The sequence below is a fragment of the Trichoderma ghanense genome (genome assembly GCF_004382785.1).
Source record: "Trichoderma ghanense strain CCMA-1212 chromosome Unknown scaffold_10, whole genome shotgun sequence".
In the NCBI taxonomy this organism is placed as follows: domain Eukaryota; kingdom Fungi; phylum Ascomycota; class Sordariomycetes; order Hypocreales; family Hypocreaceae; genus Trichoderma; species Trichoderma ghanense.
This window is the reverse complement of record NW_027395673.1, coordinates 478,534-492,829: the sequence shown is the minus strand read 5'-3', so window position 1 is coordinate 492,829 and position 14,296 is coordinate 478,534. Positions and strand designations below refer to the sequence as shown.

General features: G+C 52.9%; 7 protein-coding genes across 7 annotated transcripts; 4 read left to right on the top strand and 3 right to left on the bottom strand.

Moving 5' to 3' along the window:
• Positions 1 to 438: 438 nt before the first annotated feature.
• On the top strand, positions 439 to 962 carry CCMA1212_007751 (uncharacterized protein; the record flags this gene model as incomplete). Its single annotated transcript, XM_073704913.1, has 2 exons — positions 439 to 600; positions 683 to 962. The coding sequence occupies exons 1-2, from the start codon at positions 458 to 460 to the stop codon at positions 960 to 962; spliced, it is 423 nt and encodes a 140-aa protein (XP_073556621.1). The 5' UTR covers positions 439 to 457.
• Positions 963 to 2,506: 1,544 nt separating this feature from the next.
• Positions 2,507 to 2,787, bottom strand: CCMA1212_007750 (uncharacterized protein; the record flags this gene model as incomplete). The annotated part of the gene is made up of 2 exons (XM_073704912.1): positions 2,507 to 2,680; positions 2,782 to 2,787. The coding sequence occupies 2 exons, from the start codon at positions 2,785 to 2,787 to the stop codon at positions 2,507 to 2,509; spliced, it is 180 nt and encodes a 59-aa protein (XP_073556622.1).
• Positions 2,788 to 3,623: 836 nt separating this feature from the next.
• CCMA1212_007749 (uncharacterized protein) lies at positions 3,624 to 6,802 on the top strand (the record flags this gene model as incomplete). Its single annotated transcript, XM_073704911.1, has 7 exons — positions 3,624 to 3,856; positions 3,996 to 4,213; positions 4,287 to 4,659; positions 4,717 to 5,360; positions 5,718 to 5,961; positions 6,035 to 6,335; positions 6,411 to 6,802. Exons 1-7 carry the CDS (start codon positions 3,635 to 3,637, stop codon positions 6,800 to 6,802), a joined length of 2,394 nt encoding a protein of 797 aa, XP_073556453.1. The 5' UTR covers positions 3,624 to 3,634.
• A 1,155-nt stretch (positions 6,803 to 7,957) lies between these two features.
• Positions 7,958 to 9,796, top strand: CCMA1212_007748 (uncharacterized protein; the record flags this gene model as incomplete). Its single annotated transcript, XM_073704910.1, has 4 exons — positions 7,958 to 8,404; positions 8,476 to 8,814; positions 8,989 to 9,468; positions 9,563 to 9,796. 4 exons carry the CDS (start codon positions 7,958 to 7,960, stop codon positions 9,794 to 9,796), a joined length of 1,500 nt encoding a protein of 499 aa, XP_073556452.1.
• A 9-nt stretch (positions 9,797 to 9,805) lies between these two features.
• Positions 9,806 to 10,051, top strand: CCMA1212_007747 (uncharacterized protein; the record flags this gene model as incomplete). The annotated part of the gene is made up of 1 exon (XM_073704909.1): positions 9,806 to 10,051. The coding sequence occupies one exon, from the start codon at positions 9,806 to 9,808 to the stop codon at positions 10,049 to 10,051; it is 246 nt and encodes an 81-aa protein (XP_073556445.1).
• Positions 10,052 to 10,325: 274 nt separating this feature from the next.
• Positions 10,326 to 11,808, bottom strand: CCMA1212_007746 (uncharacterized protein; the record flags this gene model as incomplete). The annotated part of the gene is made up of 3 exons (XM_073704908.1): positions 10,326 to 10,982; positions 11,046 to 11,123; positions 11,173 to 11,808. 3 exons carry the CDS (start codon positions 11,806 to 11,808, stop codon positions 10,326 to 10,328), a joined length of 1,371 nt encoding a protein of 456 aa, XP_073556444.1.
• Positions 11,809 to 12,353: 545 nt separating this feature from the next.
• Positions 12,354 to 13,394, bottom strand: CCMA1212_007745 (2-hydroxyacid dehydrogenase-like protein; the record flags this gene model as incomplete). The annotated part of the gene is made up of 1 exon (XM_073704907.1): positions 12,354 to 13,394. One exon carries the CDS (start codon positions 13,392 to 13,394, stop codon positions 12,354 to 12,356), a length of 1,041 nt encoding a protein of 346 aa, XP_073556447.1.
• Positions 13,395 to 14,296: the final 902 nt, after the last annotated feature.

The following is a 14,296-nucleotide window of genomic DNA, read 5'->3' as shown; positions in this document are numbered from 1 at the left end:
AGTATGGCCATTCTTGACCTCCATCTCTCAAGAAGTTGTATTTCCTATTTGACTACTTGGTACCCGACCTTATTTCTTCAATTTGTCATAATGTCACGTAGAACCCCGGGCTCGGTCGGTGGGATGCTGTACCATGAAGCATTACACAATGCTCTAGGGAGCGCTGCAATTGGAACAGGCCTGTCCAAGCCGCAGAGGGACGGCTTATTCACTTATTTAACAGACATGCTTATGGATCGTCTGTGCTGACACCAAAGCATCAATCAGACAGGATCGATGCGGCATTTTCCTCTGAAACAAGCCGCGCGAGGAAGCTCTTGTCATTATATTCGTACTCATCTTGTGATTGAATCTGGTCGTCCATTGCCGCGAAGATCCAATATCCATCTCACTGTTGCCCGCCTCTTACCATACCTTCCCCTCACTCTTAATACCCAGCTACAAACCTCAGTCACGTATGATGGCGACCTCCAGTGAAAAGGACAACAGCGCGCTTTTCAACTGGCTGGACAAAGTTTGGCGCAATATTCTGCTTCAACCAGATGATGAACTTGCAGTCAGCTCGTTTGAGAGCTATATTGCCAAAGATGTGCGAGTCAAGTAAGTCCTCAAATAACATCGCTTTGACGCAAAAAGACCCATATGTGACGGCTGGTCAGCGACTGAATCACAATCGCTTCAGGATCAACCACGACTCCATCTCTCGGGAAGCATTCTTTGCCTATGTCACGAGCACGCGTGCCACCCACACCATGACGCAGCTCAGCAAAAAGGAGATCAAAGTGTGGGAAGCTCCTGGAGGAGGCGGTTGCGTTGTAGACGAAGCGGTGGTTGTCTTCAAAAACAAAGAGACTGGAGAAAGCTACACGGGCACTGTTGTTATGGTCTCTGATGTACGCGCCGGGGAGGATGGCAAGCTGACGATTGTAGAAACGACTGAAGTGGTCACACGGAGCAGTTGATGAGCCCGGAGATCCATCAGATAAGAGCCTGTTCGTTGTTTACTTTCCCTATGCCGTAATGTCCTTCACTTAACATTGATTATATGCAAATGCACACATAATGGCCGGTAGCCTGGCGATCCCCGATACTCAATCATCAAACGGGTCAAGGTAGCACAATGGAAAACCCGCCAATCACTCGTCTCACATATCACCACCTCTCATGCCATACCCAATTCCAATCAGCTCCATCAATGCTTCATCCTCTGATCCATTGCCTCGGATCCCATGTGTAAAGTCTCGACGAAGATGATCACCGAGGTCCCTCAACAACTCGCTCCTATGCTGGGGTCCTGCGGCACCCTTACCAATGAACGATGGCCTCTATTTGTAGCCAGCGTCAACGCGGTTGCACCCTCCCTGCCTATCATTCTTTTATCGGCGCCCCTATCGATCAGGATCCTTACCACATGTTTATGACCCTCAAGAGCGGCAATCATCATCGCCGTTCTACCGTCCTTACCCACGTCATCGATTCCAGCCCCTCCGTCAAGGAGTTTCATAACGACTGTTCTAAGTCCACCCCGCGAAGCTGCCATCAGAGGCGTTCTTCCATCATCGTCAATCGCATCGACTTTTGCTCCTTTCCGTATGAGCAGCTCAGCGGTACTCTCGTGTTTCTCAGAAGCTAAAATGAGAGGCGTACGTCCGTGTAAGTCCCTTGCTTCGAGATCAGCTCCCCGCTCGATCAGAATAGCCACTATGTCCTTGTGGCCCACGGCTGCGGCAAGGTTCATGGCTGTTGGCCCAGCGTTGCCGCGTTCGAGCTTCTCCTCAATCTTTGCGCCGCGCTCAAGTAACAGTTCGACAAGTGCTCGGTGACCTTTGCCAGCGGCAAATGGAAACATGTTCCAAGTGCTACGTTCTTCGGCCGTCATCAAACCATCGAGGATCTCCGACTGGCTAGAATCTCTGTCGGTGTATTCTTTCGGACGGTATCGTAATAGCCAGTCCACGGCCAAGGAGCCAAATATTGCGACCAATTCCAACGCTGCATCTCCTTTGAGCTCAAGAACTGGGGTTTTGTGCCGCAGCAGCACCTGAATGGTACGATTCCTGCTCAAGCGATTCATCGCAAGGGCCTGAACTACGTCTTTTGTGATCACCAGTCCGCGTCCCCTCGATCGAAGATACTCCCGGGCACTTGTCGGAGCGCACCACCTCATGAATGTCGCGAATTCCTGACTTGTTGCTGGACCCCGAGCCGCCAGATGCTCAAGAACCATTTAAAACGCAACTTTGCCCAATGGTGCGTCTAGTTCATCCGTATATTTGACGAGGCTCTCCATAACTTCAAGACTCCCAGGCCGGTACTCGAGGAATAGCTCCAGAATTTGGAACCCATTCGTCTTGTTGTGGATTGCGAGCTGGAACGATGTCGCAGGTGAGTTTGATGTCTTCATCCCGCTCCTCGAAGAGCATTGTAAGCACTGAGTTGTAGTTGAACATCCTTCCAGAGATCCTTCCATCGGCTATCTTTGAGTTTCCAGGCCCTGTATAGATATTTAAGGGCTTAATTTGTGCAAGAGCTGCATGGACATGATGAAGATGTCGGTCTCGTCCGTACCAGCTCCGAGCCAAAAGAGTACACGCTCGGCTTGCTTGTAGATATCGCCCATCTGCTGAACCTGGTGACCTCGCTCTTTCAGGTTTTTTTGGTCAATGCAGATTGCATCAATCTATAAGGTTCGGTCCTCATCTCTTTGGCACAGTCGTTGCAGCGCTAGATAGAGGTTCACAGTGACGCTCATTCACCTACCGTCTATGGAGATGTGTTCACGGACATCGGGCGGGCCCCGTATGTACGACAGCGCCTCGTAAGAAATGGCGTCTCCTCGCTGGTGCAGACATGCTTGAAACAGGTTGCCGGTTATGTTTCAACCGCCTCCTTTGTGAAGACGAAACAGTCGAATCGCAGGACCACCAAGGTCCATAGCACTGTAGGTGTACTCATCCATGAACATTCTGGTACCTCGTTGTACTACTGGTTGTTAGGTTTCGGAGTATTTGTTTTTTCTTTTCTGGAAGGGATCTGATGATGGGCCGGATGTCGATGTTAAGATAGCTCAGCTCCTCATCAGCGCATCGTGAACGTGAGTCTCACTGAGAGCCTTGGGCATTTTCCATCTCTCGGGGTGTGGCTGAGTCCGCTGCGCAACTCTTCACAGCATTTTTAACCTCACTCCAAGTCCTGCCAGCGCTAGATAATGCAGAGGGGATGGCACCCGAAGGGCGCGAACCGGCGAGCTCCTCCGCAGCCTTCTCGGGTGCTTCGACTGCCTGCATAAGGCGACATTCTTGTCTGGATGCAGCCTAACTTCGGACCATGGACCGAATGTCGGAACCGAGGAGGCGATCGCAGCAAGCCTTGGCTACCTCCTGCAGTCGTCAAGCAAATCTGGACCGATAAAGGATTGTGCAGTACGGGGGAGGTTAAAAATGCTGTGAAGCAACTCCACCTAATCCCATGAGGCGCCCACTTCCGCCAGATTCATCTCGATTCGTTGGCCCAGTTTATTACTCCCTGTCGGCTTCGTTGGCCCATCCATAACCACAACTTGGGGAGAGCTGAAGAAACTTCAGGAGGAAAAACGCAGAGACCAGCACCGCTAGTGCAAATAGTCCCGGGCGCTATGCAAGGGGCATTCACGGCAAACATGGATCCCATCTCAGCTGGAACAGGGGTATTCCCTCGTGGAAGCGACTTGGATCCGATCAAGTGTTTGCTAGTGTTGGAATATCAGGCCGCTACGCATGCTGATTCCAAGACTAGAACCACGATGGCTCCAAAGTCGAGGCTCGTCCAGTCTGCAAGGGGTGGAGCTGGCTGGTGTTGTTCATCCAGGAACGGCTCCGTTTGAGAAAGCAGTATAAGTCTTGAGCAGACAGCTGAGGCCCTTCGTAGACATTCCCCCCCCTTCTCACGGCTCTGTGTGGATGATAGCTCATTCACCGGGTCTCAGACGTTCGTTTAGACTTTATCCTTTCTTTCAGCCTCAAACTGTCAGGATGATGAACAAGATTGTTGTCGGCGCGCTTGGCCTCGTTGCCGGCGTGGCTGCGACTCCCTTGGAGTTGGCTGAGAGAGGTTCGTGCCGGGACGACAGTCTGTACAAGTGCTTTGCGGATGCTCAGTATTCGGCTTCGGCGTCTGCGTACTGCTCTGCCCTCGATCCGGCTATTCGAACCGTCACGGCAGAACCTCCCGCAGCGTAAGTCTGCTCTCGATATGCCTTGAATAGAGGAACTGGGAATCATGAATCACTAAACCGAGGTGTGAAACAGAACAAAGACAGTATGGACGACCATCACCGCCGACGTGTCCACCGACATCATCAACTTGAGGACCACAGTCTACACGGCAACTGTCCCTTCGTCCACCGAGATTGCCACAGAGACGGACACAGAAACCGTGACCATCACCACGACTGTCCCAGCCGGTGTCCAGACCAAGCCTCCATCGCCGCCGCCAGCGACTGTCACAATCGTTCCCCGGAAGAACGCAAAGCGTGACGACGGGGTGCCGCAGCCGTCCTGCATGGTCAAGAAATGCTTCATCTACACTCCCGAGCGAATCACCGCGGCCTGCAGCTGCATCAACGTTCCCCCTGAGACGATTACCATCACCCAGCCCGGCTCCCCCACGGCCCAGACGGTGGTACGTGTCTCTTTTCCTCGGAAATTGATATCCCCGATGCTGACACATGTATCGTAGACTTCGACCTCGACCGAAGCCCCCATCATCACCGCAACGGCCTTGGAAACCGTGAGCACGGAGCTCCTCGACGGCGTCACCACCACAACCACCACCGTCACGACGACTTCCACCGCCACCAAGACGGCCACCGCCTCGCCGTCGGCATCCAACGTCGTCCCCAACGGCGACTTCTCGTCTGGCCTCACCGGATGGAGCGTCATCAACACCTCTCCCAACGCGTGGGTGAATTCCGGCGTCAGCACCTCGGGCAGACCCGACGGCACCTCCAACGCCTACCACGTCACCAACGTCCAGAACGCGGGACAATTCTTCATCGCCAGTCCCAGCTTTGGCGTCGACGCAAACTCCATCTACACCCTGTCGTTCCTCGTCGACAACACCGCGACTGATTCGAGCTGGTTGGCCCACGCCAGGGCCCAGCTCAACTGCGGCTCCTTCACTCTCGCGGATGTCGCTGTTGCCAGTGCTCCTGAAGGACCGAACGGGTACCGGGTCAGCACGAACAACTTCAACACGCCCAGTGCCACTGATGCATTGACTCTGTCTCAGCTGGGCAGATGCCAGGTGCAGATTCTCTTTTCTTCTTTCCCGCAGGTGCCTAATACGTGGTTCTTGGCCGATGTTTCGGTGACCTATGTCGGGTCTGGCTCGCCTCCGCCATGAATGAGAGATCTCTGGAGATGAGAGTTGGATGCTTCAACATTCCGTGCCATCTAAATGCACACATATTCCTTTGGCGTCATCAACGAGTATAGATATATACATATGTAATAGAACATGAGAATACATGACCTTTGCCACCCCCCTCGTGTAACATCAATTTGTTCAAAGGATCTGCTCGTCCCTCATTTGCTGCATGCGAGGATGGTCGAAAACAGCGCTAGAAGTAAACAAATGAAATGACATCAGCAGACCAAGCACGTTTCAGCCCAACTCCTCCGACATAAACATTCCACCAGCCAGCACGATACACCCTTTCGGCTGCCAAACCCATTCAGAAAATACGGGAGAGGCAAAACGAACAAAATGGCCTCCCAAGAGCCATTTCAGCCATCGCTGAGCGACGTCCTGGTCGTGCGCGCCATGCTCGCTCAGGCAGTGATTCTCCCCGAGCTCGTGGGAACGATCCTCGACTATGCCGAGTACTGGGTTCGGTCTTGCTCCAAAGCCCAGTGGAATTCAAGCATTCCCGCACTCCGCGTCGGTGATGGCGAGTTCGACTATCAAGGATCGAAATTTCTGGTACGGATCTCTCTGGTATGGATTCCAGCTTATGCCACAGACGACTAACCATAATGCATCTATCTCTACGCAGCTGCGGTCATTCCCCGTGGGGCTGACAGAGAATGCCATGCACAGAGAGGAAGATGAGGATGGCCATTCGTACGGGAAAGCCACCCTCCCTCCTCTCCCCATGGGCAAAGCATGCGATCGTGAATACTTTCAGAATCTCATCAGAAACCCCCCAACGCAGCCTCACCCCGTGCGAAAGATTGTCTTCCGCATCGTCAGCCACGACCAAGGATGGACCACAGACGACCAATCGCCAGGCCCCTTTATCGTCGCAAAGACATGGTTCGACGCTGGAATAGAGAGATTTGACAGCACTCACAATTGTAAGTAACCATAACGCAAGCAAACTGCTCAAACAGGCCGAGGAGATCAAGTCAGCTAAACATTTCTCGAATCAGGTGACCAAGGCACAGACAGGAGGCGACTCCCCCTCTGCAAGCTCCGGACAATCGAGCCTGAAATTGTGAAAGCAACGAGGGACCGTGGTGTCTCAGGAGATCACTACGCCAGAACGCCCTGGCAAGGCCCGAGGGAAATCCAGCGCAATGCCATGGCCGTTGGGGATTCGACGACCTATGTCACGACCTGGACTTGCTGGGACCTCTATGCACCGGACTCAGATGAGGCGCGCAAGAAGATGGAGGAGGGGAAGGGCCGGATGAACGGCGACGGATCGTTTGTTAGGAGTCTTGGGCTGGGGGATGTGGTTACGGTGTGGGGGAGGGCGATGCATCGGGGGTGGGTGAATGTGGTTGAGTCTGTTGAGATGGAGGTCTATTGGGCGATGTAGAGGACTCGATCAACGGCATCAGCGATCAATATACGGTCGAATAGGACGAAGCAGTAAGCAATTTTATGCACATACACAGGCAAGAGTAACGACTCTCGAGTTTAGAGGCCAATATGTATATACGGTGGCTGGGAATCCAGATGCTTCCTGTGCCTGGACGGCGGCCTAGTCACGTCGTACATACATGCAGATTTCCAGCCTCTCTGCACCTCTTGCAGCAAATCACACGGAAATGTGAGTACAGCTGCCGCGGACAACGCTTCCCTGCTTATCGAACATTCCACTAACGCATAAGGCCTCTTGGAGAGTTGATAATCCATAGTTTGATATTCCAACCACCCTGATAGCCATCAGGCCTTGACCTCAGGGATGCTCCAATCGCCGTTTCAACCGGCTGACGGTATATCGCCACCAAGCACGGAGTATTCGCTAGTGATGTATCATGAAGCCGCGGTTTCTCTAGCATTGTAGCTTGAAGGGAGGCAGCGCCTTTACCTCTTCGCGCATCCTCTAGTCATAAAGCAACTATGCAGTTTTCCCCCAACAACTTCGGATAGTATCCTACTGTTCCAAGATAATAAAGACCGCTGGTGATTTCCGCTGCAACGTGCCCGGTCAAGGCAACGCCGAGACACAGTATCCGTGTCTTTTTCCGCCGATTTGCGCCTCCAGATTGCTTCACTGCAGCTGAGTCTAGGCTTCAGTCCCGCCAAAAGATGAGTTGTCTAATGAATCCCACGATACTGAGAATCCTATCGCGATAGAATTGGATGAAATACACGTATTTGGTTGAGTGCGATTTGCTTCGTGGCTGTACAACGAGCTGAGTGGTTGGAATCGCGGTGGCTGCCTGGCATGCCTCGGCCCGTCTCTGTGTGTGGCCAGCTGAACCGATGGTCTATAAATGAATTTGATGACTTTGGTAGAGTGAACGAAGGGTATATGAACGTGATAGTATACCGAGTGAAGGTGGTTTGATCACCAGCATCAGCAACGCCCAAATCTAAAGCTAGAGGCCTATCTGATCAGAGAGAACTCACCTTGACCCAGGCGTCAACTTCCCACTCCCATCACACATTTCTAACAGCTACAAACAAACTTCTTCACAACAAGTCAGATCTCTTCCCCTAAAGAAAACATCCAATCCAATCCAGAATGTCCACCGAAAGGATGCCCGTCACCATCCCCTCCGACCCCCCCTCCCCCGTCGTCACAAAGCTCTACCAGCAAAACTTCCTCCACTGGTCCCAGCACGACCCCCAGTCCAAGCAACAAGCCGCCCTCGAGAAGCAGATGGCCGAGATACCCATCGTCCAGCGCTTCATCCACTATGACACCACCTGGGTCACCGAGTCCTTCACCATCAACAGCCCCCACATGCGCAAGATCCTCCTCCAGGTCCTCGCAAACTACCAGGACCTCGACCTCGAGCTCGAGAACTGGACGTTCCGCCCGCCGTACATCCCGCTCGTCCACCGCTGGCAGCGGCTTCAGGACTTTTGCAAGGAGACGACGGATGAGGCGCTGAGCAAGGCCGGGCAGGAGATGATTGATTTCTGCTCCCCATTGTCGGGCCTTCGGTCAATTCGCTTGCGCAGACTCGTCTTACGGGAAAGGTCAAGTTTGATTCTCTTTGGCAGATTTTACCCCCTGGAGAACTCGTCATGACGCAGATGTATGGCCAGGACACAATCTGCCGCGTGCTCAAACATCAGAAGATTGAGACATCATGCGCCTCTTCCAGCTTCTGGATTATCGACAAGGGATATGTCGACTGGAACGGCGACTACTGCGGATACCTGACGATGAAGACCACGATCCCCGGATACAATGGCTATGCTCGTGCCCACCAGCTGCCGACTTGGCCTATCGTGTATGCTAGCGATCCAGAGGCCGTCAAGGCAAAGATGATTGCTCGTGGTCGTCAGTTTGAGGAGTTGAGGACTTATCATTTTATACAATACGAAGGCCGCAAGATTGTCACTAGAGGAAGCGGCAAAGAAGAAGAACCAGTAAGTCTCCATCCCCCTTACAAGTCAACATACTGTGACTCTTCTAACAAGGTTTCTTTCCAGGCCTCTGGAAGAGTCATAGTCAACGCCTTCGCCTACTAGGTACGCAGCTGCAAAGTCATAAAGCTAAACTCCGCCCCCTCGAATCCAACACCAAATCCGACACTGAAAAAGACGGCCCCAACTCCGACGACGAGGACGGCTACAAAGTCCGCCGACGCCGCCACGGCTCAGACGCAAGCAACAGCACTTCTTCTCCCGAAGCATCCGTCGAGGCAGATGAACTCAAACTCACCCTCAAGTCCCACGAGACAAAGCTCGAGCGTAAAGAGGACCTCAACCCCCCTCACAGACGAACAATGCATGCTCTCCACCCCCTGGATCCACGGCTTCGATCTCAAGGCCAAAGAACGGGCGCTCTTTTTCGTCGAAGGACTAAAGGACATTATCTGGATTGACGACGCCTTTTCGAACCTCGTCCTCCCTGGCGACGAAAATGAGCTCGCGTGGTCTTTTATCGAAAACAAAAACTTTGCAAACTCTGATTTTGACGACTTCGTCACCGATAAAGGCCGCGGCATCATCATCCTCATGTTTAGGCCCCCGGGCGTCGGCAAGACGTTCACCGCTGAGGCCGTTGCTGAAAAGGGCCGCGTGCCCCTATACGCCATGAGCCGGCGCACTCGGCACGAAGCCGCATGAGGTCGAAGAAGCACTCGATCGCGCCCTCTAACTGTGCCGCCTCTAGAACGCGATGCTCCTCTTCGACGAGGCGGATGTGTTTCTGAGTGCTCGCAAGGAAGACACTCTTGCCCGGAACGAGCTGGTCTCCATCTTCCTCACCAAGCTCGAGTACCACCAGGGGATCTTGTTCCTGACTACGAACCGCGCTGCGAGTCTCGATCACGCATTCCAGTCCCGCGTCGATTTGTTCTTGCCTTATAATGACCTTACGACAGGGGCTCGAAGAAAGGTCTGGTAGAATTTTATTATGAGGGCTGGTGGCGAGGCGAGGTTCAGGGTTACGGAGGAGGACTACGATCGGCTTGAGGAGTTGAAGCTGAATGGGCGCGAGATTAAGAACTTGATTAAGAGCGCGGGATTGTTGATTATGAAGAGTGGACGGCCGGTTACGACGGAGAGGTTGGCGCAGTTGGCGGAGAAGAGGATTACGGCTATGGAGATGCTGAATGGGGGGGGTGAAGTCTTGATTGAGGTCGTGGGTCTACGATCTTAGGCTTAGATGGGGTTTGGTTGCATGTTATAAATGATGATTTGAAACTACGATGCAAGATTGGAAATATCACATAGCACAAATATTATGCACAGTTCTTTTCTTTATGAACCACAAGTTTTTATGACCAACCTCGTAAGAGGCGACGGCGATCTATCGATCTATAAACCCATGTTCCCTCAAGTACCCATAAACGTAGAAAAAAGAAAGAATAGAAGCAGGACAAGTCTTGAAAGCCAGTCTCCTGCCGCCGAGACACAGCCCCGTCAGAAACAAATCAGACTTCGAAAGGGATATTGTCCGCATAAAAAGACTCCAAATCGACATCATCATTGCCAGCATCCCAGGTGCGAGCCAGGCCCGAGACGGCAGCCAGTCGAATCGCGATCCACTGGATATCAATCGCGACCTTCATGCGGACGGCCTCAGCCATCGTCATAGAAAGGCCGAAAGTATGACCATTCTCAACACGACGGCCAGTCGTTCGCCGGGCGTCCGCACCACTGGGGCCGTCGAGTCCGGAAGTGTCCTCGAGCAGCCGCAGAATGTTCTCCTTCGTGAGCGTCGCGACGGCCCGGGGATCGACGTCGTTGCGCGGCATCCAGTGGAACTGGAGCCGGATGACGGCTTTGTCGTCGTCCGTGGGGGTAATGCGCACGCATCTGAAGGCAAATTGGCCCTTTTTCCAGAGGGACCCCAGGGTTGGGGTCAGGCTAAGCATGTTCCAACTCTTGTCGGAACCACCGGCCTTGAGGAGCAGATACTCATACCCTGCGCGAGTCTGCTCGTCCAGGAAGTCATTCAAGGTGTACCAGAAGGCCCAGGAGTTCTTAGCATTGTGCTGGTTGGCAGTGGTGGCAAAGGGGAGGATGCGGCAGGCCTTGGGGGCGGCAGCTCCCGTGAGAATGCAGACTTGGCCATCGCGGGCGAGAGCCTATATAAGAGGGTTAGCAAACCATCTTTATGAATAGTGTAACTCTAGTAAGGGGAGACATACCGTTTCCTTTTCAGCGGGATCCTGTGCAAGACGGTTGGCATCGGCAAGGTCAACACAGCAAAAGAGGGATCGAGGCAGCTAACCTCTCACCACTATAAGCAGACGTGGATTAGCAAGGAAGTCAAACATCAAAAAGCAGGGGATCGTGCTTACTGAACGAAATGTAACCGGCCACCTCTGCAGTCATATCGTTGTAGTACTCATTCTGCTCCCAGTCTTCGTCACTGATCTCGTGCACCCTGTGCGTGGACATCATGCAAAAATACACAAACTGCAGGACGTTGAACTGCTGCTCGCCGAATTCCTCCGACAAGTCGCGCAGAATGTTCTGAATGAAGCGGATCTTGTCGTCTAGGAACTCTCGGGGAATGAGGTCGCTGGGGGGCCAGTAGGCTGGGTTGTCCTCGAGAAAATCCATCAGCTGGAGAAGAGTGTTAGTTGTGGTGGAGGGACGAGAGAGGAAGCTTCGAATGGCCTCTTCTAGCTGACCACCAATCTCCAACTCGTGGAAGGGGTTGTGCTGGAGGACGGCGTGCTGAGTGGTCTCAGCCACAACCTCGACATAGTCGTCCAGGATGCTCTCAGGACGAGGTTCGGGAGTAGTCTCCAGTATGAAGACGCGATCGCCAACGGTGTAATCTTCCACAGGTTCGGCGCCGAGGGTCGGGGAAGAGGGAATCGGGATCACCTCAATCTCAACAGGGGGGTTGCGCTCAAGGACAGGAAGAAGAGGGTTAAGGCGCGGAGGGGACTCAGGATGCATCGTGAAGTGCTGACGATGCAAACTCAGGGGCAAGGCAAGGAAGCAGGGATACGGACCGCGTAGGAATAGGGAGGTAGCAGTAACCCTGGGCAATGGAAGATAGTGAGGCAAAAGAAAGTCGAAAAGGAAGTGGAAAGAAAAAGAATGGACGGTTTCTGCAAGCCCACGGACCAACACTCGTGGGTGGTCGACGCTGGAGTAACAAAGTTCCGCTTCGTTTGAAAGTCGCCGAGGAGGTTTGCCGATCTACACAAAACCAAATTCCTGAAATAGGGGGTTAAGCTCACATTCACAGTGGAATGATAGTACTTATCAATGACTGAGCTCTCAGATGCCCCACGAAGCAATAACTCTTCTACATAATGTTCCTTATGTCTGCAACGCAGGGACGTGGTAAAATGAAACAGCTGTGATAGAAATCATAGGGCAAGCATGCCCTCCTGACGATGATTCAGAGCTTCAGCCCTCAGCCTTACCACGCTTCAGCCTCGCCATCCAAGCCCAATCAGCTCTCCCAAGCAATCCCCAATCCAATCCAAACCACATCAAACGCCCCTCACCGGCAAAGACTCGCTCCTAGTCAGCTTCAAATCCTTGGTCAACGAATTCATACACGTTCCCGTGTTCATAAACTCCCCTATATTTCTCAACGTGCACTCCGCAATCTCCTTGAGCGCCTCCTCCGTGAAAAACGCCTGGTGCCCCGTCACAAGCGCATTGTGAAACGTTATCAGCCTCATCAGCACGTCGTCGTGAATAATCTCCCCGGAATGATCGTCATAGAAAAGCGAACCCTCGCCTTCGTACACGTCCAGCGCCACGCCACCCAGATGCTGCGCCTTGAGAGCCCTAATCACAGCCTTGGTATCGACCAGTCCGCCCCGAGAAGTGTTAATGAGCATCGCTCCAGGCTTCATCTTGGCAAGTGCCTCGTCGTTGATAATCTTCCGCGTGCTGTCCATAAGCGGACAGTGAAGACTAATCACGTCACTGTACGCAAGGACCTCGTCCAGGCCCTTGTAGTCCCCAATCCCCTCAAACGCCTTGGAAGGATACGGATCAAATGCCACAACCTTGCACCCAAAGCCCTTCATAATCTTGGCCGTCGCAATCCCAATCTTGCCCGTCCCGATGATCCCCACCGTCTTCCCAAACAGCGTCCGCCCCATCAGTCCGTTCAGCGCAAAGTTGCCCTCGCGGGCGCGGTTGTACGCCCTGTGCGTGTTCCGGTTCAGCGTCTGCATCAGCGCGACGGCGAACTCGGCCACGGCCTCGGGCGAGTACGAGGGCACGTTGGCCACCATGATGCCGGCCTTTTCCGCCGCCACCAGGTCCACGTGGTTGAAGCCCGCGCAGCGGAGGAGGATCGCCTTGACGCCTTCGCGGGCCAGGGCTTCGACTACGGGCGCCGTGAGGGAGTCATTGACGAAGACGCAGATGGCGTCGGCGCCCCTGGCGAGGATGACGGTGTCTTCCTCGAGGGGAAATTCGTGGTACACGACGTCGATGTTGATGGACGAAGTAGTACGAGCGGCTTCGATGTAGCGCTTGTCATAAGGCTTGGTGCTAAACACAGCGAGCTTCATGTTGTTTGTGGTGCTCCCAGTCGTAGTAAAGATCTTATAGAAGTGAGTCTGATTTTTGTAATTCAGAGAAGAATAACTGAGGTGGGTTCAAGCAAGGCAATATATAAAAGAGGAGAGAGGAGGAGTAACTGCAAGGCATCGTGTTGGTCCTACCCCGACGGCTTGGCACAGTTGGGCATTCATTCATTAAGCTTTCTGTGGCTGCTGATTCGCTCGATGCGATGCATGTACTCTAGCTCTATGCAACAGACTTCGTGTAACGCCTCGTAGACTGTACTTGATGGTTCGATCCTTTGCTACTGCAGTGCTCTTGTTTGCGCTAAAAATATCCATCTGTCGTCTAGTCGAAAGCTATGACAACGGAACTATGAGAGTATTTTCAACCCACTCAAGTCAGGTCAACAAGACCTTGGGGCTGAGGTAGAAAACAGGACACTGGAGAAAACAATATCACGCACATTTGGAAAGGGGAAGCAGGTCCGGTATATAATATCCTTCCTCTCTGGTTTATCACTTCGCGGAGTAAGTAAGTAAGCAAGAGTAAATGGATCATACATAGTCTCATACACAGAAGATTACAGCATCACACGTCAAAAGGCTCCATTTGCAACGCACTGCATTCTCATCACTCGCATTACATCTCCTCTCCTACGTAGCACCGTGTACTTGTCAGCCTCGTCCCGTCACGAGACTGCTTTGCTTCCCTCCAACACAAAAAATCATACACATAACATGGCAAGCAAAAAGCGGTCCTCAGGACCCGTAACCCCCTGGGTGCTGTGGACTCGGCCTTCATAGCTTCAGAAAGCCAAACCAGTAGTAAAAATGAAAATGTGGTTTGATTTCGACTGTACGAGAATCAACACGGAATGCCGTCCCGCTTTTTGACAGCTGGGTTTTTT